The sequence below is a fragment of the Camarhynchus parvulus genome, chromosome 4, assembly GCF_901933205.1.
Source record: "Camarhynchus parvulus chromosome 4, STF_HiC, whole genome shotgun sequence".
Lineage (NCBI taxonomy): Eukaryota > Metazoa > Chordata > Aves > Passeriformes > Thraupidae > Camarhynchus > Camarhynchus parvulus.
This window is the reverse complement of record NC_044574.1, coordinates 46,483,646-46,509,731: the sequence shown is the minus strand read 5'-3', so window position 1 is coordinate 46,509,731 and position 26,086 is coordinate 46,483,646. Positions and strand designations below refer to the sequence as shown.

Genomic DNA, 26,086 nt, shown 5'->3' with positions numbered 1-26,086 from the left:
CTCTCGATACTCAGGAGAAGCTGATAACTAATCCTGACAGACTTTGTTTTTTTTCTTAGATGGTTATGGAGCAAGGGAACTGGCTTGTGGGTGGAGATCTACAGGTCCTTGATCGTATTTATTGGAATGATGGCCTTGATCAATACCGCCTCACTCCAGCTGAACTAAGGCAGAAATTCAAGGAAATGAATGCTGGTGAGTAAATTTTTTTTTTGCTTTCTTTCTTCCTGCAGAGACTTATCCAAATGTCTGCTGCCACCAGTGTAGCTGGCATTGTTTCAAGGATGAAAATTTTGAATGCTCTGGTAGGTGGCATTCTTTACTTTTAATAGAAATAATTTTTATGATCTGAGGAATTGCATTGCCTAAATACATAACAGAAGGTGGTAATGCCTGAAGTTCTGAACTTTATCTTTCCATGCACTGTAGACATGTTAGTGATGCAAGAAAAGATAATGTTAAAATGTGGTAAGTTGTGATTTAAAGATCAAGTTTGGCCAAAACTACAGAGGTATGGTTGAATGCTGAGCTTTCATGCTCTGCTATTTTTAACTCTGTTCCATGCTGCTTCTGGGGAGCAAGGCTTATGAAAGTAGTGCAGGTAGACTAGTGCCAAGTTTACTTTCAAGAAATAAAACAGTTTTTTTCACAAAAGTGGTTGTGTTAAGCAGATAAGTAAGAGGCTGAGGAATGTCATAAAGCAGAGAACAAACATGCTGCTTTCACTGTGCAGTGACAGGCAGCTGCGCTTGTAAATGTAAGGAGAGAAATTAACATTGAGAATGAAAAGCACAACTGGTCCTGAGCTCCTGTCGTTGTTCTGTGTGGTTGGTAGGTTCTGTGTAGGAGCTGTAGGTCTGCAATATCAGTCTTTTGGCTAACCCCTAAACAAACACATATTTGAGATCTGAAAAATCCCTGTTCTCTAGGTTTCATTGGTTCCATATTGGAAAACCTCTTGTTACAGTGGTTTTACTGTCTTGCGGGGCACTTTAGTTCATCTAAATTTGCAGGAGAGAGAAATCCTGTGGCAGGGTTTTTCATGGAAGGGTTTGTAATACTGTGGAATAGCAGTTAGCCTTGCTTTGTTCTTACTGTGCTTAAAATCTTCTAAACTAAGATGAAGGAAATTTAGTAAGGAACATTAAATCCCCTTTCATTAGTTTTGTTCCAAACAGCTCCATTTGTTCTTTTGATGATATATTTAGCCTTTAGGATAGGTAGCATAGTTTTATTTCTTATTAGAATACAATACCTTTATGCAAGTGAAAAATCCAAATAGAAGTTGGAGAAACTAGAGTAGTTCTGCAGAAAATTCAGGAGTTAACGAAGCTGATTTTTTGTATGGTTGTTTTTTATTAATTTTTCTTACTAAGTACAGTAATTTTGTAATAATTGATAATTCTTTAATGACCTGTGAGCACTGCTATTACACTTGTTTAGTAGAGCTCAGAGAAAAGCATATACTGAAGATTTTTCCGTGGCTGTACAACTCCTGATAAAATAACTTGCTTCTATATCTTTTGTCTTGTTTTTTTTGCTCCCCAGATGCTGTCTTTGCATTCCAGCTACGCAACCCGGTGCACAACGGGCACGCGCTTTTGATGCAGGATACTCACAAGCAGCTTCTGGAACGCGGCTACCGGCGCCCCGTGTTGCTCTTGCACCCCCTCGGGGGCTGGACAAAGGAGGATGATGTTCCTCTCATGTGGCGCATGAAGCAGCACGCTGCAGTACTGGAGGAGGGAATCCTCAATCCAGAAACAACAGTGGTAGCTATATTCCCTTCCCCCATGATGTATGCAGGACCAACTGAGGTAAATACATCAGGAGTTTAAAGCGAAACAAGCCCCTTTTCATAGTGCACTAAGATACTTTGTGTGATGTCTGATGTTTGTGTGTTGTGTTGTTTTAATGGAGGGAGAGAGGAGACTAATTTGGCTTGGGAAAGTAGATTATCAAGTCTCTGTCACCAACCAAAACATTATCTTCTGAAGAAACTTGTATATTGGAGGATTTTGCTGGAAATGGTGGGAGAAAATATTGTGTTTATAGGTTCCTATACAGTTACAAGGATATGATAATAATTTAATCCTTCCTCCTTTTTTACAGTCTTTTTTAGAAGGAATTATAAGATCTGTTAACATACGAAGTGATTGTTCTAAATGTTAAAAATACTTAAATTTTATGATTGTTAAGCAGGAAGTTTATATGTTGGAGGGGCATTCACAAATTAAGAAAAAAGCAGTCTCTTTATTTTCTTTATTTTTTGGCAAACTTAATTCAGAGAGAATTGTTTCGAGGCTTTTGTATGAAATAATTCTTTGGCAACACTTTATTTAGGAGCCAGGTCTTGGGTTGGAGTCCCTAGAGGTTTGTGGGAGGCAGCAGAAAGAATAAATGTTCTTAGTTGAGGACAGTTCCTTGAGGGGATATTGATTTTCCATCTCATTCCTTTTTTTTTTCCTTTTTTTTTCCCCTCCTTGCTGGCCTCCACCTTGATTTACAGAAGTTCAAGTTCTGACCAAGCTCTGAGGTTAACTCTGAGGTAGCTTTTTTCATATATAGGAGATCTTGCTAGTGAAGTTAAATTAGGCAGATGCCACTTATTTTCTGCTGGCCAGTTGACTGCTCGAACAGCTTTTAGTGCCTTTTGGTCCAGAGAAAAAAATGCAGTCCAGATTTAGCTGAGGCATGTGAGTGAGTTCATGTGGGGAATCTTCTGCTGTTCTCTGTAGACCTTTTGTGAGAATTAACAGAAATCCTTCACCTCATTCTTGTATGTGTGAGGAGGAACAAAATCCACATTCCTTATTCTGAACAGGATAAAATTTTTCTCCTTACTTATTTTTCTCCTCCTATGACCTATGAGGTCATTTCCAGTGACCTCAGAGTACAGCCTCACAGTAATGTTTGTTCAAATAATAAGAGAGATTCTTTCTTTAATAATTTTCCATAGGTTATTTAAAAGTCATTGGTACTAGATCTGTTTCTGTAGCACAAGTGCTTTACAGAAGAGCAAGCAGCTGGTAATATGGTTATCTATAGGGTGGATGTGTCCTTCCAGTCTTTAAAAATCCTAATGGACAAGTTTAATAAATATCAGTTTAGCATTTTTTGTATTTTTAACATTCATAAGTGCCTCGGAAGAAAAGAAACAGTTCTGTAAGGCAAAGCTGTATCAAAATGTAATAAATTCAGCTGCTTAGGAAAGTTAATCTATTGCAAGCATTCGTGTGCAGTGTGTACCTGGTTTATATATCCTTTGGGTTTTAATGTTCATGCAGACGAAGTGTTAGTTCTACCTTGAACAACATCCTTGCCACATGTACAAGTTGAAAATGCTGAACATGGGTGGTTTTTCATTCTGAATGGTGCTGAAGTAACTTTGAGTACCTACTGTGCAGATAAAAAGGCGACAGTATGTTTTAGCTGTAAGTTTGATGGTGATCAACTTAACTGGTTCTTTATTATCTTGTGGCTCCATAGTAAAAATCACATCTGATGAAGGAAAACATAGTAGTTACAGAGTGCATGCCCATTTTGAGAGCTGCAGTTTTGGAGCATTTTCTTCTGTTAATTGTTTTTCCTGTCTCTGTTGTAGGTTCAGTGGCACTGCCGATCCCGGATGGTTGCAGGAGCTAACTTCTACATTGTAGGGCGAGATCCAGCAGGGATGCCACACCCTGACACTGGGAAAGACCTGTATGAACCAACCCATGGTGCCAAAGTGCTCACAATGGCTCCTGGCCTCCGAGCACTGGAAATTGTACCCTTCAGGGTTGCAGCCTATAATAAAAAAAAGAAGTGCATGGATTATTATGACTCTGATCAGTAAGTTGTATTTTCATTTTAAGAACATTTTGAGCATTAGCAGCCTCTTACCCCTGCCCATATTAAAAAAAATTGTTTATAGTTAAATTTATATTGCTCAAATAGGGCAGTGTTGAAGATGTGATTTTATATCAATGTAGCTTTTAGACAAATGTAGCTTGATTTCAGCATGATTTGCTTCACAGTGCAGCTACCTGATCTAACTTTAGCTGCCACATGAAGGCTCCCCGGGTACTGGGGTTTCTCTGATTCTGGAACATAATGGCACAGATTGGTAAATCCAGAGAAAGATATTGTTATTTATTATAATGGTAAAATTAGCTTTCTGCTGCTTTGTCTTTCTAAATAAGCTTCTCAGGTGTCGGGTGTGCATCAGATAGGAGGGAAGAGACACAGTGAGAGTGTGCAGCGTGGAAAAGAAAGTGGACAAGATGGGGTGACAAATAGCTATTAGTAATAAAGCACAATGATGCCCTAAGAATATTCTGTGTCCCAGGGTTTTCAGCTGTTTTGTTGGTTTTTTATTTTTAATCCAGTTACAGAACAGTTCATTTAATCTTCTGTATGCATACTTCAATGATATTTTTCCCTTGTGTGGGATAGCAGCGTTCAAAACTTTGTGTATGTGTTGCTCTGGTGACAATGAATGATACTGGGAAGATGACTTGTCATTTTAATTTAACCCTCTTTATTCAGATTATTGACATGTACTTTTGTTTTACATCAAACTGCAGTTGAAGTTGGTACTGAAATGCAAACTTCTCTGGGCACCCTGTTCAGTGCCTCACCACCTTCACAGGAATGAGTTTCTTCCTAATATCTAATCTAAACCTACATTCTTTCAGTTTGAAGTCATTCCTCCTTCTACTATCACCACATGCCCTTGCAAAACGTTCCTCTCCAGCTCTCTTGTAACTTTCTTTAGGAACATGAAGTTGCTATAAGGTCACCCTGGAGCCTTCTCTTCTACAGACTAAACAACTGCAACACCCAGCCTGTCTGCAGAGGAGAGGTGCCCCAGCTCTCTGATCAAATTTTTTGCCCTCCTCTGGACTCGCTCCATCAGATCCATGGACTTCCTATGCTGAGGTCCCTAGGGTCTGGATGCAGTACTCCAGGTGGGCTGTCACAAGAGTGGGGTAGAGGGGAAGAATCACCTTCCTGGACCTGCTGGTCATACTTCAATACAGAAAGATCAAAGTGAAGTAGTTTTATTGGTATATCAATTCTTACTAAATTAGAATAGTAGGGGAGTAGCAATGTGACAGGCCAAAATTCAGAATATTGATTGTCTGTTCATCAGTACTGTACCATTAGCAGGATAGATGTGATTTGAGTCAAGTAAAATTAGTAAAATTATACCTCTGTCATTAGCTGTAGCAAATGATTAAAGAGAACCCAAACAACTCTTTGAGATTTCTTTATGAAAAGCAGTGGGAACAGATTCTCCCTTCTGTCAGACTACATCATGTGCACCCTTTTATCCTTTCACTGTGTCTATGAAGCCTTGGTTTGGGGCACTTTTTTCCATGATTCTATAAGTGTCATGGAAAAAAGACCATGCTGCCACTAATGTGCAGTTCTGCCCTGGTGCTGTCAGGATGTAAGCCCATTTTTCCCGTCCCATTTGCCCTGGATGCTGTTTGTAGATGGGCTGGTGTGTGGCAGCAATCCTCTAGGTGGCAATGCTGACACGTGCAGGCTCCCATCACTGCTCCTGCCTGCCAGACGGAGCACTGTGGTAGGCTCCAGACAGAGTTAGAGCCTGGGTGGGTGCAGCTGGCTGCCTTTCAAGATAGTCTGTGTAATGCTGAAAATGTGGCAGACTCCTGGACCATGTGGTGTTTGACTCTGCAAGGAGGATGGCAGGGAAGAGAGGATTGCCTGGAAACATGAGATGATCAGTACTGGTGGAAGACCTTTGGATGTGAAATAATGATGTTTGTGGAAATGTTTCCTGAGCTCACTTGGTGAAAAACACATCATGAAAATGTGGGAAGGAGGGTTGTATGCATAGAAGCATTGCTGTGACTTGTATCAGAAAAGGGTAATTTGGTTATCTCTTGCACCTTTCTCAGTTTTTTGAGGCTTGGACATTTGACAGCCAACTAGACAATTCCAGAATTTACATCACTAATGAACATGTGGAAGCTTATGGCAAAGGGGTTTCCCTTGGACTGAGCTAAAGCTGTGTCTTAGCTGCTGGGTGTAGTTATTCTTTCCCCATGTGGTCATCTCTTCTGTTCTTTCAGGCCTCCTGGACTCCTCTGTCTGGGAAGATGCTTGTGAGAAGCCATAGTAGACCCCATCTGCTGTCTTGAGTGTGTCTGTAATTTGGTAGAGTCACACCCACACCTGGCTTGGCAGCAAAGACATGCAGAGGTTTTTGCAGTCGGGCTCTTTGCTGCCGTTAGTGGAATACCTTTTGGCTTCTGAGGAAGTCCTAACACAAGGATGGTGGTAGATGAAACTTTGGCTCATGGTGAGAGGTTACCAAAAGCTTGGTCCAGCTGCCAGAGGGATGTCTGGAAAGCTGTGGCTGCAGAATTAGCAGTGGCAGAGTTGCTTTGCTCAGCTTTTAAGAGAAAGGTGTAACACTTGCTGACAGCATTCCTTGTATGCCTATGGGGATGGGTTCAGAGGCTGGGTCACCACTGGTCAGCTGCCTCCAGTGAGGTGCTGGGCAACTGTGTGAGACCTGGCTGTGCCTGAGCTGCTCTTGACCTTGCTGGCAAGCCTGGGCAGCATGAAAAAGCCTACACTGGCCCTGCCTCCAAATTAGTGCCAAAGACCCTCTCTGCTCTGGTGTGCTGCCTGTGATTCCAAGAGGTTGTTGTGCTTGAAGTCTTCTGCTCCCAGAGGTGACCACACAAGCACAGTTTTGTGGAGTTGGTATAGAAGGTCAGTTTGTTTCTCACTTTGTTAGTACCCTCCAGAACATGTGCTGCCCTTGGAGTTTCAGTTGACCCAGTGGCTGCTTAGGACCAGTCTGGAGACTGCTGACTTGGTGTGTCAGGACCTCGTGTTGCTGGTTTAACAGTACTGAGCTGCTGTGTGGGAGCTGAAGTCACTAGGCCCCTGTCAGTAAGGAAAGGCAGAAATATCCTGATTGCATTCAGGATTACAGCATTGTCTGTGAGGAAAGGGAGTAAGGAAAGACTGACCTGGAAGCATTTATAACAGCTGCGCAGCAAGTGTAGTTGCAAAGTGATGCACAAAGTTTAACTTTTATAAATTGCTTAAATTATTTAAATAAAGTTACCCTTTAGAACATTAAGACATACAAACAACCAATGACTTGGAATTATATTAATGTTTTACCTCATGAAGCTAGCACAATTTTAAATTTGTTTCTTGCACATCTTAGAACTTGGTTTAGCACCTCATGAAACTGAACGCTTGAAACTTATTTTTTGAAAAACAATTTGTCTGAAACTTAGATCTAGGAGAGTGATTTGAGGAGTGCGTTTGAAGGGATGTATAGCAGCACAGGTAGAGCTAATTTCATTTTTTTTCCCCTTTGGTCAAAATGAGGATAATAAAAATGAAATTACCATTTTTGCTGTTGCTCAAGTCAGATAGAAAGCCTAATCTAAGTTTCTGTGTGGGAAGCTTGAGCGTTTCCACTTGCTTAGAATTCTGAATTAATGCATATAAAAGCTAGCAGGAATATTATTACAGTCCTTATCAAAGTTTTTGCACTTTTCGATTCCATAAAATTTTTGCTCTGTAATTGAATATATCTAAATGTGTTTTAGAAAAGCTTATAGGAAGAACTGTAGTTATAATGGAGTAATTAAATTGAATGTCTAACCTGTAAACAACTGGTAGAGTGAAGTGTAAAGAAAACAACCAAAGAACCAAGAAACCAACAAATAACACCACTACCTACCCCCGAAGAAAGCTTCCCAATGCTGAAATTCCTTCAGAAAGTCAGTTAGTGTGCTTCTTCAACCAAAAAGTCCTCACAAACAGTTACCACAGACAAGTGTAATTTGGGATTGGTGGCTTAATAATAGAAATTGCTTTTGTGAGTAGAGAGTTCCAATTCTTTATGGAAGATCAGTCCTATAAAATGCAGCCACAGACTGCTGCTGAGAAAAAACTCAATTAAGAAAGGAAATTAGTCTGGCAATTAAAAAAGCCACAACAGTGTCTGGAATTAAATTACTTTTTTTTTTCTTCTGAAAGAAAACCAAAGAGAACATTTTGGCTAAAAGAAACCCATAAGTAAGGTGACTGGAGCAGATTGTTCGTGCTATCTATAAAATGTAAATGAAGCATGGGTATCTGTGAAGAAGAGAGATTTTAACTTTATATCTTTTTTTCTGGGACCTTTAATATGGTTGCCAGTACTGCTTTAATCCTATAAAATCATACTTGTAGGGGAGCTGTTCCAACTAAGTACATACTGTTCTCAAATGTGTTTTTTAAAGTGATAGTAAGAGGCTGCAATAAGCACACTTGACTGTTCTCCTTAGTTTAGTTATGTGTAATATGGTTTTTCAATTACCATTAGTAGATAACGTAGGATATACTGAAACTCTGCGTCAGGCCAGGAGACTTAAACCCAGCCCGTCAGAAAGGAATTAGGAAAGGATTTACTTTGCATATATTGATATTAATCACAATATTGTGTTCTAATTTCACGAAGAGTTTGTTCCTAGCTGACACTAGCTGGTTCATTCAGCATTATGGGACATTCATTCCCAAGGCACAGTCTAGACTTCCTGTAAGAGTTATGGTGTCATGACTTGGTGCTGCAAGAGCAAGTTTAAATTCAGAGAAAGTTCTTCTAGAAGGAATTTAAGGTTAGAATTAGACCCCAGATAAGGAGGCTGTGAATTGTCCCAGAAATTAGCCTGAAGTCTAGTAGCGGAGTAGAACATCGCAGTTGTTTTGAAGACAGACCAGGGTGAATAAGTCATGTTATTGTTTTATTTCCCTGTTGTTCTATTTGCCTAAAAAAAAAAAAGGCAAAACTGTGAATGAATGGTCTGTATTTTTATCATGAGTGTTGTATTTAAGAGTAATTCTTTAAGACCTTGAAAGCACCAGACATTGCCTTCCACAGAGAATGGGAATTCCTAGAAGATCATTTGCACATACCTGAGAGAAGGTCAGGGTTCCCAAGATTATGACTGATATTTAGTCATCTTTAGTCTTTCTCCCAGATGAAAAATCTACTATGTAATGTGGTCTATACTTAAATTAAATTTGTAGGGAATACTAAAGCAGAAGAAATGTTCTCTCCAGTTAATGTATTAAAGCACTGTATTGACACCTCAGAGATCCAGCAGAGGAGGCTCCCTGTAGGCCTGTGGCAGTCACTTCCTCCTTGCAAACTAATGATGTCCTTGTTTTGTCACAGGACCTGTAAGGTCTCTGTAATCCCTGTCCTCCATCAGTAAGAAGATTTCACAGTGTGTGTAGGTATGGTTTTTTCCACACTGTGAGTGAAGTAGAGTTCTAGGATGCCATGCCACAGAGCAAATATCAGTCCTCAATGTGAAATGTTCCAGGACTGTTTTTCTGTTGACAAATTTTTGTTGTGGTTCTATTTCTGCCTTCTTTTCCTCTTTCTTTTTGGAGAATGCTTTTAATTGCAGTGGCACAAAGTGTTGTATTAGTACCAGTCAAACTCAATTGCCAGTAAAAAGTCAAATCAATGTAATAAGTATTTAGTAACATCCAATGTGGCTAAAAAAATGCTGATTCCAGCAGCCACTGAGTAAAATTTTCAAAGGCACTTAAATGCCATACTCAGAAAAGGCTTGTGTTAAGTTTCATTGAGGGTCATTTCAAATCTGACAAGAATGGAAATTGAATGACTTTTTTTGGTAGCATCTTTAATGATGAAATGTTTCCTCCTCTCATGTTCCACTCAAATCCACCTTATATACAGTAACTCTTAATGTCCTCAAAATACACTCAGGACGACATTTCTTGGTGACTTCTTTTACTATCTCCTTCTACTAAAGCAAATTACTCATATGCTTTATTTCAAAATGCTTGTGGGTCACATCATGCCATAGTGGTCACAGTACTGATAAGGTTTTTCTCCTTAGCAAGAATCCCAGTTTCTGAAATTTTATTGAAATTTGTAAATGCAGTAATTTTTAAAAAAGGCAAAAAATACTGTCTTGTGTATATATTGCCACGGCTCCATGTGAGTTACTTCAGCAATTACTAATTTGAGTAATTTTTTTTAAAGAAAAACCCTTTCAAAATAGACCTTTAGGATAATGTGAGGGCATCATTAGTACATTTTTAATTTTTAATAGCATTTTGGAAACATTTCTAGAAATATTATGACATGATGAATGTACTGTGTTTCTGATATGAAGCTCACTCACTTTTTTCCTTTCATTTTTTATAATTTCTGTAGATCTCTTTAGCTTCATGTTTCTCTCTTCCTTGGTATCTCAGCTTCTTACCTGCTTTTTGTGCAACTAGGGATAAGAAGCAGCTAAAGGAGTTGTATGTGTTATTGAAGCAAACTTCTCTGACATATCTAAATGTAGTAGTTTGGTAGCATTATTTCACTTGCAGGGCATGGGACAAAGTTGAGTGCTGTTCTGAAAACTTAAGAAACAAGTGGAAATAAAGCGCCTTTTTTTAAAAAAATGCTCCAACTTTAGTGTGGAGAAACCACATATGGAGTAACTTCATAGTACTTGCTTTACTCTGCTCTTCCTGATCATCTGAAGACTTGGTATTTTTTTGACAGATTTTTGACAGAATTAACCAGATTTATCACTTCCCCACATATATTTTATATAAATAGTTCTTTGCAAAGCACTCAAGTTACCTTCAGGCAGTGTTAGTGAACAGCAGACATCTCTCTGCTAAGGTATAAAATTTTCAGATGTTATAAATAGCAGTGCCAACTTTTTCTCCCATGGAGCTACACCAAGTTTAATTTTTCATTTTTATGTGATTTATATTTTGCAGGACTAAAGCACAGTTGGGTTTTTTTGTCTTGTGACACTTCAGAAACCCACAGTCCCAAATTTAGAGCAACAAGAAAAGAGCATGTATGACAGTGCTGGTGTGTAAATGTATACAGTCCAAATCAAAAAGTTATGGGGCTAGTGTTATTGTGAAAGGGAACTGTGGAATGCATTCTGCATCTTGCTAACTCCATACCCTACTGAGCATAGACCAGCACTTAGAGCCAAGTTCTGCCCTCTGATGTGCACACTTGGCTCCTGTTTCTGTCTAAGGCATGTACATCTGAGATCAATACTTGGTTTTTATTTCAAACAGACAAGTAAAGAATGAGTAATGTATACATGTTGCAAATTGAGCAAATGGCATAAGTAAAATTGCATATTTAATTTAGAAATACATATTTTTTTCCTTTGGAACATTTGATAGAACTCTGGCATTCCTGTCTTGCTTTTACTGTTTCAATCCTGTGAGGAATAATTTAATTTGTGGAGTTTTTCTGCTTATGATTACATACCTGAGAAGTTAATAATAATTTAGAGTCTTATGTAAACAATGGTAAACAATCCTGATCTGTCTTCAGTTTTGCATTTGTCCAACTGAATTTTGTTTTTTAGGGGAAAGGTGTCTTTAGGGGAAGGTATTTTTATTATTCCATTGCTTTTCTCTTTATTTTGAACTGTATATGCCACGCTGTCAATATGCATAAATATGTGTATGTGTGCTCAGTGTCTTGCAGAGGCACAGCTGGGAAGCTTGCCTCTAGATACTGAAGCTTTTATGTTCTCTGTTCTCCAAACAGTCCCTCACTAAGATGTACAATTTTTTTTCCACATTCTCTAGTGGCACTGAAATGACCTTCTTGAACCAGCACAGGAATATTCAGCCAACTCATCAGGCTGGTCCCCTGCCCTGACAAGGCAAGGTGTAAATCAGGATGGCTGCTGTTGCCCTGGCAGAGGGCTCAGACAGTAGGTAGAGTAGATGGTTCTCCTTCAACAGGAGTTTTTTTCCTCTTGGAGGGCAAGCCAGGCTCAATGGAAGCACAGACTGAATGCAGTCCACAGGGGTTGCACGATGCTGCTGTATAGCAGATATTTTTGCCCCCGACGACGAAAAGGAGTGATGAGGAGGACTCCATCTTATTGGAAGGCTAATTAATTACTTTATTATACTATATTATTCTATATTATATTACACTATGTTACATTACATCTAAACTGAATCTGCCAAGCACTCCACTGCACTGAATCTTGTGACTGTCAGCCAACAGTCCCAATACACACGCACCTGGATCCAATTGGTCAGTGAGTCAAAGCACTCAGACCAGAATCCAATTGTCAATTCCCTTCAGGTAAACAATCTTCCACTATGCATTCCACTTGTGAACAAACACAGGAGCAGTAAATGAGATAAGAGTTGTTTTTTCTTTCTCTGAGGTTCAGAGAATGTGAAACCCAGAAATATTCTTGGGAAGAATTGTGCCTTGCTTTTCTCTGTGAAGAGGAATGTGGCTACACGGCTAAAACCTCAGGAGTTACCGAAGCTGAATATTGTAGAGGATGTATATTCCTGAGATTTACTGCCATTGCTGGCCTTGAAATGACAGCTGCTATACAGCATTATACTCCTAAGAAAGACATGTGTAAAGTATCAAGAAAGTAGAAGGAATATGAGCAACTTTGCCTGCCTTTAATGTATGTTCTTTTTTCCCTCCCTTTTCCTCCACCCCTACCCTGTCAGCCATGAAGACTTTGATTTTATATCGGGGACCCGCATGCGCAGGCTGGCTCGGGAAGGACAAAACCCGCCGGAAGGCTTCATGGCTCCCAAGGCTTGGACTGTGCTGACAGAGTACTACAAATCCTTGGAGAAGGCTTAGGCCTCTTATTAACTGCAGATCAACCTTTGACGCCTGATTTATTTACGAGAAGGGGACCACACAGTCACCATTCATGTTGCTTTGTTGTGGTGTCTGTCAGGAAGTTCTCTGAAAACAGACTCTTTCTTCCTAACTTAGCATCATTCTTTGCCTGCCCTTATGGGTTCTATTATGTCCTGGCACCTAACTAGCTGCTGGTTTTAATGTCTTCTCTTTTATTACAGTTAATATTCTTGCAGTAGGATTTTTAACTCCTGTATTTTTTTTTATATTTTACTGCCTCTGTCCTGAGTTCTGCAGCTGTTAAATAGATGCAGCTTTTTCATATGTTATTTAAGCTGCTGGGTAGTGTCTGGTTTTAGTAGTCTGTAGGAGAAAATGTAAGAGTTAATGCTTTAACTATGGATAGATTATCTATAAATCAAAAAAAGTAAAGAATGTTTCAAAATATCTGTAAAAGTGTCTTCATCTTTATCTCATCATTATCATCTCCAGAAGCACTTAAAATTTTTTTCTGACTATGTAATCAAAAAGCAGAAGGTTTTTTTTATGTAGCATAATTAACATTTTGCTTTCTTTGTTTAATTTTGGAGTTTATTTAGTTGTACATTGATTCTCTTCTGCTGTGGACCTGTAAAGATGGCCAAGTAATAAATAAAAGAAAATATCCAGTTTTCAGTTTCAATTGTAACAAATTCACATATTGTTTTTGTATATGCTTGCTGCCATAGGTGTCAGTAGGGTATGTTTTATTTCATTTGATGTAACTTACTGGTTTTTGAGTCCAGATATACTTAATCAGCCTACTACAACTTTTTAAAAAGCATGATAGCCTGAACTTAATTTCATGTTTAATAATTGCAAGAAAAATAAAGAAAATCCTTAGATTTCGGTATTTCCTGTGGTAAAAATGCTTTGTTTAGATATTAATTTTCTGTCTATTTTTCAAGGTCTCCAGAGAGTAATCTTGTGAGTCAGCTTTGCTTGCTTTAAAGGCAAAGCACATGTTCCTTTAGGATTTTTCAAAAATCCTGAAGAAACATAAGAAATGAAAAGTAAAACATTTCTTCATGTGTAAAGTAACACTGGTGTCTTTTGGTGTCTTTTCAAGCATTTGCAGGTAATCAGTGGAGCAGTCATAACTTCTCTTAGCTAGAAACTGCCTCATATCCGTGTCACAGAAACTTTTTTCTTGTTAAACAGTGTATAGAGGAAGAACCAGCTCAAAATTGTTGTTAGAATGTTGATACTGGATGAAGCATGTGATCATCTAGATTAATTTTTTTATGCCAGGAAGGTTGTGATGAGGGGATCTGTGTAATGAATTGGATGAATGCTACTTGCAGTGTTTGTTTACTTGTTCACAGTAGCATTTAAGACAAATTCTTTGAGACTGACCTCTTCTTTTCTTCCTGTCTCTGAAGAGATGTAGAATATATTTTTTAGTGGAATCTTTACTTTGATAGGCAGTAAGGTGGAATTGGGAAAAATGAGAGGCTTGTTTATTAGCAAACCACAACAGTTGCTTGAGGCTGTTTTAGTAGTGTCAAGCTTATTTCTTCAGAATCACTGAACAGATTTTCTTCAAACTTGGCTTTCTTTTTAGGTTGTATCAATATATAGGATGTATAAAATCCAGAAGAAAGAGTCCGTTCATCCATGTGCAGCTGTTCATTGAAAACTTCAAGATTAACCATGAAGGTGAACTAGAGTTGTCAGCTGCTAAAATGGGATTTGCTATTGGAAGTTGCAGTTTGGACTCTTTGCTGTCAGGTTTGATTCTTTTGCTAGCTGTGATGAAAGATAATATTTTAACAGAATAGCAAACACAGGTGAATGTCTACAGAAGTTTATGTTTTTAAAATGCTGTATGAAGCCTGGAAAATAAATGGGAGTGGTGATCGTGAATTTGAATCATCCTGTGAAGTGAATTTAGAAGCAGAAATGCCTTCAAGCAGATTAAAACAGTGATAACAAGCAGATCGCGTTTTCTAGATGTAACCCATGTTCTTGTTACAGTGCCTCTGCAAAGCATTTCGTGGAGGGCTCTGCATTAAAGAAGCGGCAATATTTTGTGAACCTAAAGCCACAGCATTCCCAGCATAATGCTATTGGGAACAGGAGCATCTGATCAATTTGTAGGCAGGATTTGCTCCATACAATTATATTTTCCTGTGTCATATGAGTTTTCACTGTAGAGTTCAAATTTTTCCTCCTGTCTGCACCTTCCATATTTAAGGAAGCCATACTTACAAGAAAGGGCTATCCTACCAGAAATTTTTCTTTTGCCAGTGTCTCTAGCTTTTCCCTGTCTTCTCTCAGTGGATAGCATTATCAGTTGAAAAGTCCTAACATTCTGCTTTCAACAGTAGGTTCAGTTTCATTAAGGGTGCTATGGCATTTGAGGTGCTTCTGAGACAGAAGTTGGGGTTCTCCAGAGGCAGCAGCAGGACTAATGCGGTAAGGGTTGTTGCACCAAACACGTGCCTTCCCACCTGCTCTGGCACCAAAGAGCTGTGACCTCAGGACGTGTCATGCAACAGCAATAATGTGATCTCATATGACGATAGGACTACATTTGATAGGATTACATTTGATCAATGTAAGCAGGACCTAATTTTGCAGCTAGAAAATTAAAAAGCTACATTGCCTCCCTTCTTCATTTCCTAAAACATTTTTTTTTAACTGTAAAAATACTGGTATGTATGGGAATCACGTATCTAAGCAGTTGTATAGGCGTGTTGCTACTTCCAATCAAACTTCCAAGCGTGCCATCTTTCTAAAAGTTATTTAGCAGTCAAGAGGAATTTTACCCTGTTTATGAAGATGACAAATTTCAAGAAGTGTTTCCCCTGCCTGATGTTTTCTGTCTCTACATTGATTTACCTTATAAATGGTTTTTTACCTGCTACTGTTGTACAGGATATTTTATGGCAGTTATCCTGTACTTTTTGTACAATCTTGAGGTAATTATTCTCTTCCAGAGGATCATTCTGATGTATTGGGCAAATGATCTATGAAAGTAGTAACACTCTTGATCCGTATGGCTAATACAAACACAGTCAGCTTTTCAAATTACAAGATGAGCAAGGTAGGTGGAGATTATCAAACCCTAAACTTTAAAATAAATGGTACAAAATTACTGCATCTCCTAGGTGAAGTAATTCCTGCAGTACCCATAAGCAACTAAAGAAAATAGAAACTTTTTCTAAAGGACCTTATGACTGAGAATTCATTTTTTTCCTTTGTGAGTTCTTTTATGCCTTTTTTTTGCCTGGCAAGAATATTCAGGGTAACTTTTCACATGAGGATCTACAGGTTGTGATGTAAAAATAGTAGATAAATGCTGAGGATGCTGATTTCTGATTTTTTTCTTTCAATAGGGAATCTGAGCACTAGCAATTCAGTAGTGCTTTAGAGATGCAAAATGGAGAATGCAGACTAGGTCCCAAGTTGTTTTTCAGATGCAGTTTGGAGCTAATCAAGCTTCTACATCTGGAATAACACAGTAGAAATCAGGAGGGGAAGCAAATGAGAGGCTGTCCTGGCATAGTGGTTGTGGAAATAGACAAGAGTAGTCAATACTGTAATTTGCCTGAATTTGACCCTCTCTTGCATTTCAAATTTCTGTAATTTTAAAAAGTTTCATAAGTGGGTCATTCAAAGCATTAAACTTCCTGTCTTTCCATGCTAGACAGAGAATAAAAGTTACTCTGGGCATCCTAAACAAATATTAGTAGATTTTTAAAAGATTATTTTTCCTTCCCAACAGTTTAAAGGTGCTAACCAGCGTATTACAGCCTTTCCCTATAAATGTTGATAGCTTCAACAAGTGTGTCTGTGTATTACTTTCAAAATTCCTTTTATCTCTAGTCATGAACCTTAAAGTTATCATGCTAGGGATTGTAGGAACACAGAAAAAACCCTCTCATCTCTGCTTCCCTGTGAGTCAGAAGATCTGTTACTTCATCTATGGCACCATCTCCAAAAACAAGGAAAGGTAATACTAATCCTTCACTTAATATGGGAGAATTGATAAGGAAGAAAGAAGATGGAAACTGGATCTTCATCTAACTTTGCATGTATGTCTATAGGAATGATATTTACTGTGGTGTTAGAATGTTTGTAAGAAATGTGTAGAGATGGTATTCTACTCAAACCTGACATAGAATCCCCTCACCATCACCTGTAAAAAGCCAGGCACTTCAGCCTGGAATGAGCTGGCCAAATTAAACACTGCAATGAAAGCAACTGACAGCTCAGATTAAGCATTTTGTTTGTCTTTTTGAATTGGTCTTCGAAACTTACTTACCAAAATTCTTGATTTAAATGCTATTAAAAAGAAGAGTGACTCTGGTTCCATTTTTTTCCCATGCTTGGGTTTTTACAGATGGAGCTGAGACGCTAGACTGCAAAGGGGAAATTTAAATTTCCAATTTAATGGATATGAGAGTTCCTTGATAGCAGCTAAACAAGTGCCAGGTAAACATGTGATTTAAAGGGTGAATGTGCAGAGATTTCTGCTAATTTGTGTTGTTTTTACCTTGAAGAAAGCCTGGGGGCTGGAATACCAGCGCCTCTTTTAAATCAGCTTTTTCATTCACAAAAAACTTTTTGATTATGAATATAGCTGGATTTTTGACTAGGCTTTTGAAGTGTCCATTGAAGGGGTTTCTTTGTTTCTCCTTCAAGCTCTGTGTCTGTTCTTGTGGTATTAATTTTTTTTTACCTGTATCCCTTTTCATTATTTAGTCTTTATTAAAATCACTCTTTTCTTCTCTGTGGAGGTTATATATGCTCATGAGCCAGAATCATGCATTCAGTATTTCCAGAACTGTTTGCCCTAGAAACCTCATCTTGATATAATTTTGAAGTTGAGGGGGAAAGGCAACTACACTGAAAGCTAGAAAACACAGCTTTAAAGCCACATCTGGAATTCTTAGACTGTTAGTGGCTCCAACTTTAAGCAGAGAGTACAGAGATTTTATATGCCATAAAACTCAAGTGGCCTTGGATCCAGTATGAGTAGTCACCCGACTGTCATGTTAAAATCCATCTACACAATGCTTTGAAGAGTGATACCTGTCTATGTATAAATTGAGGAAAAAATATCAGTTTCAGTATAAACTTTACAGGGCTGAAAATAGTGCCCAAATATTGCTTTTATCCTCTGCAAGCAAAGCTGTTTTTTTCTGTGGAGTCCTATATTCGTCACTATAAATTTCATCATATGAGAGGAGTACAAATATTTTGGCCATATCCATTTATTTTCATCTCATAGCAGCAGTTATGGTGCATGTAAAAAAAACCCTTTCAGTCTAAGCTGTGAGTTTTTATATTTTACTGAGCACCTGCAGCTCTCCAGGCTTTCTACCCAGATGACTTGTGCTTGAATTGTTGTGGTCTAAATCAATTATTTTTGTAATGCTTGATAGTAAAGTTCATTGCAAAAGTTGTGATGAGACAGATGAGAGACACCAGTATCCATGTGTTAATGTTCCCTGAACATTGTTGATACGTTTTATTTGTTATAAAACATGACAGTTTTTTCAGGACAAACCTACTCTTAACATGGAAACATTTCTCTGATTTCAACAGTGCTCCTTAGAGAATGAGAAATTATTTAGGCTTTGTTTTATTAATTTGATTCATCGACAGCTCTCTCAAAGACTTAAGTGGAAGCAGAAGAAACTCCTTTACCCTTAAAGATTGGGTTCAAATGGGCTGCCTGCTGTAGAATGGAAAACTGTAGTTGATTAGTCAATGGAAGGTTATTTGCAGGATTGCTCATGTGTTATTGAGTTCTGCCTTGTTTATAGTTCATCTATGACCTGTGAAAAACAATATTTTAATGATTTGATTCAATTGTTTCCAGACAATGAAGACAATTATGAGGCAAGTTGATGTTTAATTTTCCACTAGGAAAAAGTTTAGTGTTATTACTGCATCCTAGTTTAAATATAAACTGTCTGAAAGATAGAGTGTTGCAGTTATATGAGCAAAAATTTCCTATCATACTATGTGACAGCAGGGCTATAAACATACCATCAGAGCCAACATCGTAAGTACAGTGCAAAATGGTGAGTATTATTGACACTTCTTCATTAGAGACAGTTATTTATAACTCCTTTGTTCCTCATTTCTTCAAGGAAAAATACTCCCTCTTCCTGAAAACAGAAAACATGTATTCCTTACTTGGTAGTTAGAGATGCTTAGAATAGCAGTGATTCTTCATAGTTTTTCTGATTTGCTGTGAGTATTTTTAAATATATGGGCGCTTCTGACCTCTACCATGAAATGGATTTGGAAAGAACATTTAAGTTTTAAAGTTTTTCTTAGTAATTATTCTTGGCTATTTTGCTTTTTGTAGTTGATAATTTTCCCTTCTGTACAACGTTGTCTTCTAAACATCAATCTCATGTAGAGATTGGTGAATTTTCATCAACTACCAAAACAACTCTAACCCTTTCCTTTTTCATATTAGCCTTTTGTTAAGGGATTCATTCATTTTGTGAGGATTTCTTGTCAAATACTTTATGGGCTGGAGAAAAGTGTATTTAAAGATGGTGATTTGGTGGTGGAGAATTCCAGGATAACCTTATTCAAGCACTGACAATAAAAACTCACATCTTGTAACATGTGGTTTAACCCCAGCTGGCAACTAAGCCCCACACAGCTGCTCACTCTCTCCCCCCATGTCTGGATGGGGGAGAGAATCAGAAGGGTAAAAGTGAGGAAATTTGTGTGTTGAGGTAAAGACAGTTTAATAGCTAAAGCAGAAGCCACACACACAAGCAAAGAAAACAAGGAATTCATTCACTGCTTCTTATGGGCAGGCAGGTGTTCAGCCATTCCCAGGAAAGCAGGGCTCCAGCCTGTGTAATGGGTTCTTGGGAAGAAAACCACCATCACTGCAAATGTAAGCCTCCTTCCTTTCTCTTCTCCCAGCTTTTTATGCTGAGCATGCTGCCATAAGGTATGGGATATTCCTTGGATCAGCTGGGGTCAGATGTCCTGGCTGTGTCTGCTCACAGCTAACCTCCCCACTGGGGTGACAGTAACCAGCACAACTTCAAAAGAATATTGTGCTGTTCCTATAATTACAATTAAGGTTCAAATGCAAATTTAAAGCAGCACGTTCTACCTAAAACATGCGCACAATTTTAATGTGCTTGAAAAATTAAACATAGAAGTTCTGATTTATGCAAGTGTCCCCCCTTGATAAGGGACCAATGTATTTTTTCTCTCCTATTCAACCATTTGCATTGTCTTCAGTTTGGGAACTTGCTCAATGAGAATTGGCAAAGAACTGAAAATCCCGGTCAATCTAGACCAATCCTGCACTGGACTGTTTCAAACAAGCAAACAAATAAATAATTGAATTTTTTCACCTGTATGCAGTAATTCTTCATTTGAGATTTTCCTACGTAACCATGTAAGTACAGAAAGAAAATTCAGCCTCTCTATGCACTCTTGGTTTGATTATTATCCTACATGTCTGTGGCCCTTGAAGCTAGTGCTAAGGAAGTAGGTTATTTTCCACATTGATTTTCTGACTTTAAATCTGGAAGACGTGTTTGATGTTCATCAATGTGAAGTTGAAGAAAGATCTGTCTGCCTGTGAAAAAATTCATCTGACTGTATTGAGAGCTTCCCGAGCTTCTTTTTTTCAAGCTGCAACAGAATGTTGGCCTACATAGAACTTTTATTTTGACAGAAAAGGAGTAAGCCACTGTTTTTTAAAAAATGCGACACAATTGCGTTTTCCAAAGAAACAGACTTATCTTAACAAGCCAAATAAAGACAAAAATGCAGCTAAATGATCAGTACAAATTAAAGAAGGTCTGCCCACTAAAACCCAGAGTTTTGTGACTGTATACTCCCCAGGGACACTACCACTAATGTCAAGAATTCCAGCACTGAAGATTTTTTGCAGTATGACTTTATTATGGATTTCATGATTCCTGTGGAATTTTCAATGTCTGCTCCATCTCTGTGCAATTTTAACAAAACGTTGTACATTCAGAGATATTATAACAGTGTACATTCCCCTCTTGAATCCTTTTCTTCCTTCTCTCATAAGATACTATCATTGTTTCAGGCTGAAAATGTTCTCAGCTCTGATGGTCTGAGGGAAACATCACAGTTTAAAAGAGAACTCATGCAATTTTATCGGTCAGCTGTGCAAACTGAGAGAAAGAACTGGAGAGTGTTCTGTGACAATGGAGTTTCTGATGTTGGTCAGAGTCAATATAAAAGGAACATACAGTCTGGTTTTTTTGCGGTCTATTACAGCTGTGTAGGGATTTTTTTTTGTTTGTTTGGGAGTTTCTGCTTGTTTTAGTAAACATCAGTCAGCCTGTCATCTTTTAATGGCAGTCTATGAGCCCTTTGGGGAAGTGCAACTCACAAGTTTTAAACCATTGCTCTATAAGAAGAGTTAACAAGTTGTCATTAATTTTGCCTATGTAAAATTACAAAGTACAAATGTCAAAGAAACAAGAATAAAGAGAAAGAAAAAAATATTATAAATTGAGCAGGCAGTATTTGAGGGGTTAGCATGTTTGTAAAGAGGAACTGAGACCCTGAACTCTGAGATTGGATTTCTTGTGCACTACCTACTGAGCTGGAGCCAAAGCAAATACCACTATTGCTCTGGTAGAATCTTCATCTAGAATAGTCTTGTCTACACAGTGTGTTGAGCCTTGTTTGTGTAAGAAGAAGATGTGGAGTATTCATGTTGTTCTATTTGCCTTTCTCTTTAGAAAAGCAAGCGTTGTCTGCCATGTGGTTGCGTGTTAATCATGGCTGCTTTGAGATTATTGGTCTTGGACCTGATGGCCTTGACCCTTCATACTATGGCTTTACCTGGACTGTAGGGGCTCCAGGAGCTTCTCTTTGGGCTCATCTGCTTCCTAACTGTGGCAGTTGCTGAGTCTCTCTCACAGCCAGAATGTTTGGGTTTCCTGAGCATGCTTTTCAGTGAGCTTTGCTATTTTTATTATTTCTGGAGCATGTTTTTGTGGTCTGTGGTTTTGGGCGCATGTGGTTCTGGGCATGTGGTTCCCCCCTCTCCTTCATCGTATATGTGGAGCTGAAAACAAGATACTGTAGTATAAACCAAAATGTCCTAATTTACCATCTCTCTCTGCCTCTGCTGCTCTTTTTTATGTCACAGCTTCCAGTCAACAGCCTACTTGCTGAGAAACAGAGAATGCATACATTATCCAGCAACAGCTGGATAGTACTGGTGTGCTAGCAATGCTTATTAAGTTACAAATACAAAATACAGTGTCATAGGAGCTAGTGTAAAGAAAGGTATTTCCCTCCCAAACAAACCCAGTAAACCTTTGTTTCTTCACAAGAGCTGTGAAGGTTGAAACAGCTTTAGCTCCAGATATCCTGGATATTTCCATATAAGGCAGAAACTGCTCTTTTGATGTGGCCACATAGTAGAGGCAGTTGCAATACTTGTGACTGCTCTAATTCCATTGCTTCTAGCTCTGGTTATAAAATATTATATCTGTGGAACACCTAGTGGCAAGGCATGGGTGAAGCCTGCTGAAAGAACTTGTGCCAGATCTGGAAGCAGAACACTGCATTTATTTGTAGTTTTTTTTATTTTTGCCATTCCTTTTGTTGGTACAACAATGAGAGTGGTTTCTCCTCAAAAATGAGGAAACACACTACAAGCTCAAGTGACGGGGAAGCAGTTGAAGAAAGGAGCTCTGAATTGCCTTTTTCTCTTAATGCCTCTAAATAATACATACTTCATCTTTTGACCTCTTCATTGTTTTGTATTTTGCTCTCTCTAATACTTCTCTGATGAGCAACATAGATCAAAGAGATTAAACCTTGTATGCCACTAATCTGACACAAAGACTATGATTCCTCAGTATTTCAAGGTAAAATGATAAATAATCATGGTAATGAGGAGAGCCTTTTTGTTTGCAGTAGGACATAATTAACCTGCATCTAGTAGTAATTAATTTGCAAAGTGTTCACAGAACTGTTCTAACACCATCTGTGGTACTGAAGCAAAACCTGGGGAATAGTCAAAAAGTCTTTGTTTTTTTACATGCTTCACTGGAATCAAAGAGCAAAAGAGATGCCCACTCTTTTCCAAGTAGAAACATGCCAATCCTGCAGTAAGTGCAGGGGATGGGAGAACATAAAAAATTCAAATCAATACAGACAAAACACTAAAAGAATTTAGTATTTTCAGTGATACTTTTCTTTACCAGATTTTCTTATTAAAGAGATGATTGCATAAAAGTGGAAAGATTAAGCTTGCTTAAAGAACTGAGTATCACCATTTTTTGTTTTTAAACTGATTTTCAGTTATCCAAGAGCTACTAAATTTGTTTTAATTAATAACACTTGTAAATTGTAGGAGGACAGAAAACTGCATTTGTAAAGTGATGAATTTCTTAATGCTTCAGATCTTTCCTTTGTCTCTGCTACCATGACTGTTTTCAACCCAGCCTGAAAACACAACGCTTAAGCTTCACATTGATGGTTATTACACATGAGCATGTCTCTGGGCTCTGTCAGAGCCTCTCTGAGGGCTGTTGACCTTGCACTAATTAGAAGATGTCATTCCCAGTGGGCAAACACCAGATCTGCCCTTAGCACTCGTGCTCTGGGACTAATTTAATGGGTGAAGTGCAAAATACTACATGGATTTCTGTGAAAACAGGCTACTATGGGAACAGCTGTTTAAGCATGTTCTTGCTTTGGGAAGCTTTCAAGCCATTTGGACTTTCTGTGGCAGCCAGTGCTGGCAGATGCCCTCTTATGTTCAGAGGTGAATCTTGTCCCTGGAAAAGTAATTCTGTAAGTGCAAAGAAAGTTCATTGTGGTTTCACTGCAGGAGTCAGTACTTGGTGTTTTCCTGACATTGCTGAACAAGCCTTGCTGTCTTGTATATTAGACTGACTTAATTGGACGATTAGAATATTGTTGAAAACTTAGTTGTTGATGAGGGATTTCTTTTTCCCTTTCTGTCTTAATAAAATTGAACATTCTCTGTTTATTCTATTCTGTAGAAGAATAAAAATCTTCTCTTCGCAAAGTTCTGCTGAATAAGCAGGACTGTATCAATCTTCCTCAAAATGAAATACCAGCCAGACCTGCTGTTCATATGTGACATGCTTATTTGCATTTGCTCTGATCTTTTGCCCAAATAAAAAACCAGGAACTGAATAGGATTTAATTACAGGCTTATTTGAGCTTTGTTTTATGGAGACAGTCATGAAGTGTCATATTTAGCAGAGTAGAACTTTTGAAACATGGTCCTTTTTAGTCTCTCCATTTTATCTTCTGAAGACGGACATATCTGATGTGTGCTTTTTTTGTGTTTTGTTTCATTTGCTTCTCACAAAAGCATACATTTAGTGTAATGAAATTAGGGTACTTCTGTCATAAAGAAAATAGTCCATTAAATGAATATTTTTTTTCTCATTGTAAGTCCTAAGCAAAAAACTGTATTTTTGTTTTTAGGGTATGTAATTTTTTAGGGTTCTATTTCATCAGAGCATGAGGGGGATAATATCAGATTAGATTCATCTTTCTAAAGTTTGATAGGGCTTTTTATTGCTTCTCAGGAGAACTTATCGATTTTAACTTCTGTCAATTTTGGTTTATTGGTTTCTCTGGATTTCTACTAAACCATAGTTATCACCCATGAACCAAACTATTTTACTTGTGGCTTAACCATTTCAACTAATGTTAAAACCATAAATATAAAAATTTCAGCCATTTTTAGAAGCAATTTATTTTTTGAACTAATTTTGCATGAATTTTTTCATGTTGTGATGTTTTTCTCATTTATTAGAAAAGTAAGCACTAGATATGCTGATCTGTTTCCACTGGACAAGATGCCTGATGGGTGAGTAAGATGTACTCAGTATGGTGAAATCATGTTACTAGATGAGTTTTATCCTAATTTATGCTCAAGAGGTGAGTTTGTTACTGATTACTGATGCTTTTTGGCTTGCAGAATTAGTTCTGTAGAGTTCTAGTGCTAAGTGTCATTTAGAAGAAATCACATATTGAGAAATACAAGAGACCTTTTAAAATAAAGCTCTACCTTTTTATAATTTTTTGTTGTTCCCATTCAAGGAATACCAAGGTATTTTTAAGTGTTTGTGTATCCATGTAAAGAGAGAGAGGGGGAGAGAGAGATTGGGAAAAGAGAGAAAGTGGCTTAACCACAACATATGTTTCTCTGGAAATTCATCTGTTTTCTTCAGTGACAAAGCCACTTTATTATCCCTGTTGGGATTGCAGGCTAACACAGCTATGGAAGAATGAGCTGGATGCCATATTGCTTAATCAGCCAAGTGGTTGGTTAGTCTAGTTATTTTGTGCAGAGGACAGATGCCATAGTCTCTGGCAGAAACAGTATAACATGAATTTTCAGATTCTGTCATTCTTTGCTAACAGTTGGGAAAAAGATATTTGCTAGACAACTAAGCTTGGACTATTGCAAACCAGTAGAATGAAAAGTCAGTGAAGGAAGGGCAAACAGTATATTTTCCAGAGTTGGAATGTTCCTTGGGTATTAAGGGATTATGCAGAATATTATTTTAAGCACTTTCAGGTTACTCAATTCAGTTGTCAAAGTTACCTTGACAAACCTCGTAGGCCTCTTAATATGGCCAGTACAGAGCAAAGCCAAAATTTGACACACAAGGGAAAATTTTTAGAATTCAAGATAGCATTATCCCAGCTCAGAGAGGCATACTCAATGCAACTTCATGATGTGTGTACAATGACACAGAGAGAATAGATAACCACTGAGAAAAGCTTTCCCTGCTAAGCCAAAAGTAAAAATCTTTCACCACTATTAGGTTTTATTATTGTTCAGGATTTCATAAACGCTTCAAGCAAAGCTCTTACCACTTTTTCCTCTTCTACACAGAGTAGAAGAATCCTGGTTTGAATTAGCTTAGTATTCACTGAGAGTATGGTGAGGAAAATGCATACAGTTAACTTTTGTTTAATCATTTGTTATAATTCAGTTTGGTGTCTATTAAAAGGAGTAATTCTAGTCTATAAGACAGAGGAGTTCTGCAGGAATTTATCCACTGAAAAGGTTGTCAAGCATTGGAATGGCTGCCCAGGGAAGTAGTGGAGTCACCACTCCTGGAAGTGTTTGATAAACAACTGGACATAGCACTTAGTCCTATGGTTTAGTTGACATAGTGGTGTTCAGTCAAAAGTTGGACTCGATGATCTTGGACATTTTTTCCAACCTTAATGACCTGATGGTTCTGTAATTGACTTTTCGAGTGGGTATAACTGTCCCACACTTAGAAATGGAAAATCTTGAAGGCATTATGTCCCAGATGATACAAGCGTTTTCTCGGTGTCTGTTTTTTTATTAAGTTGCAGCACAAATGAATACTCAAGACT

The 26,086-nt window shown here is 38.1% G+C and overlaps 1 protein-coding gene across 1 annotated transcript in view; it reads left to right on the top strand.

The window, feature by feature from the left end:
• Positions 1-13,560, top strand: part of PAPSS1 (3'-phosphoadenosine 5'-phosphosulfate synthase 1) — a 39,000-nt gene extending 25,440 nt beyond the window's left edge. The window contains exons 9-12 of the mRNA XM_030947144.1: positions 60-195; positions 1,549-1,817; positions 3,605-3,834; positions 12,529-13,560. Of these exons, the coding sequence (XP_030803004.1) occupies positions 60-195; positions 1,549-1,817; positions 3,605-3,834; positions 12,529-12,667 (774 nt within the window). The 3' untranslated portion in view covers positions 12,668-13,560. The remainder of the gene's footprint in view (positions 1-59; positions 196-1,548; positions 1,818-3,604; positions 3,835-12,528) is intronic.
• Positions 13,561-26,086: the final 12,526 nt, after the last annotated feature.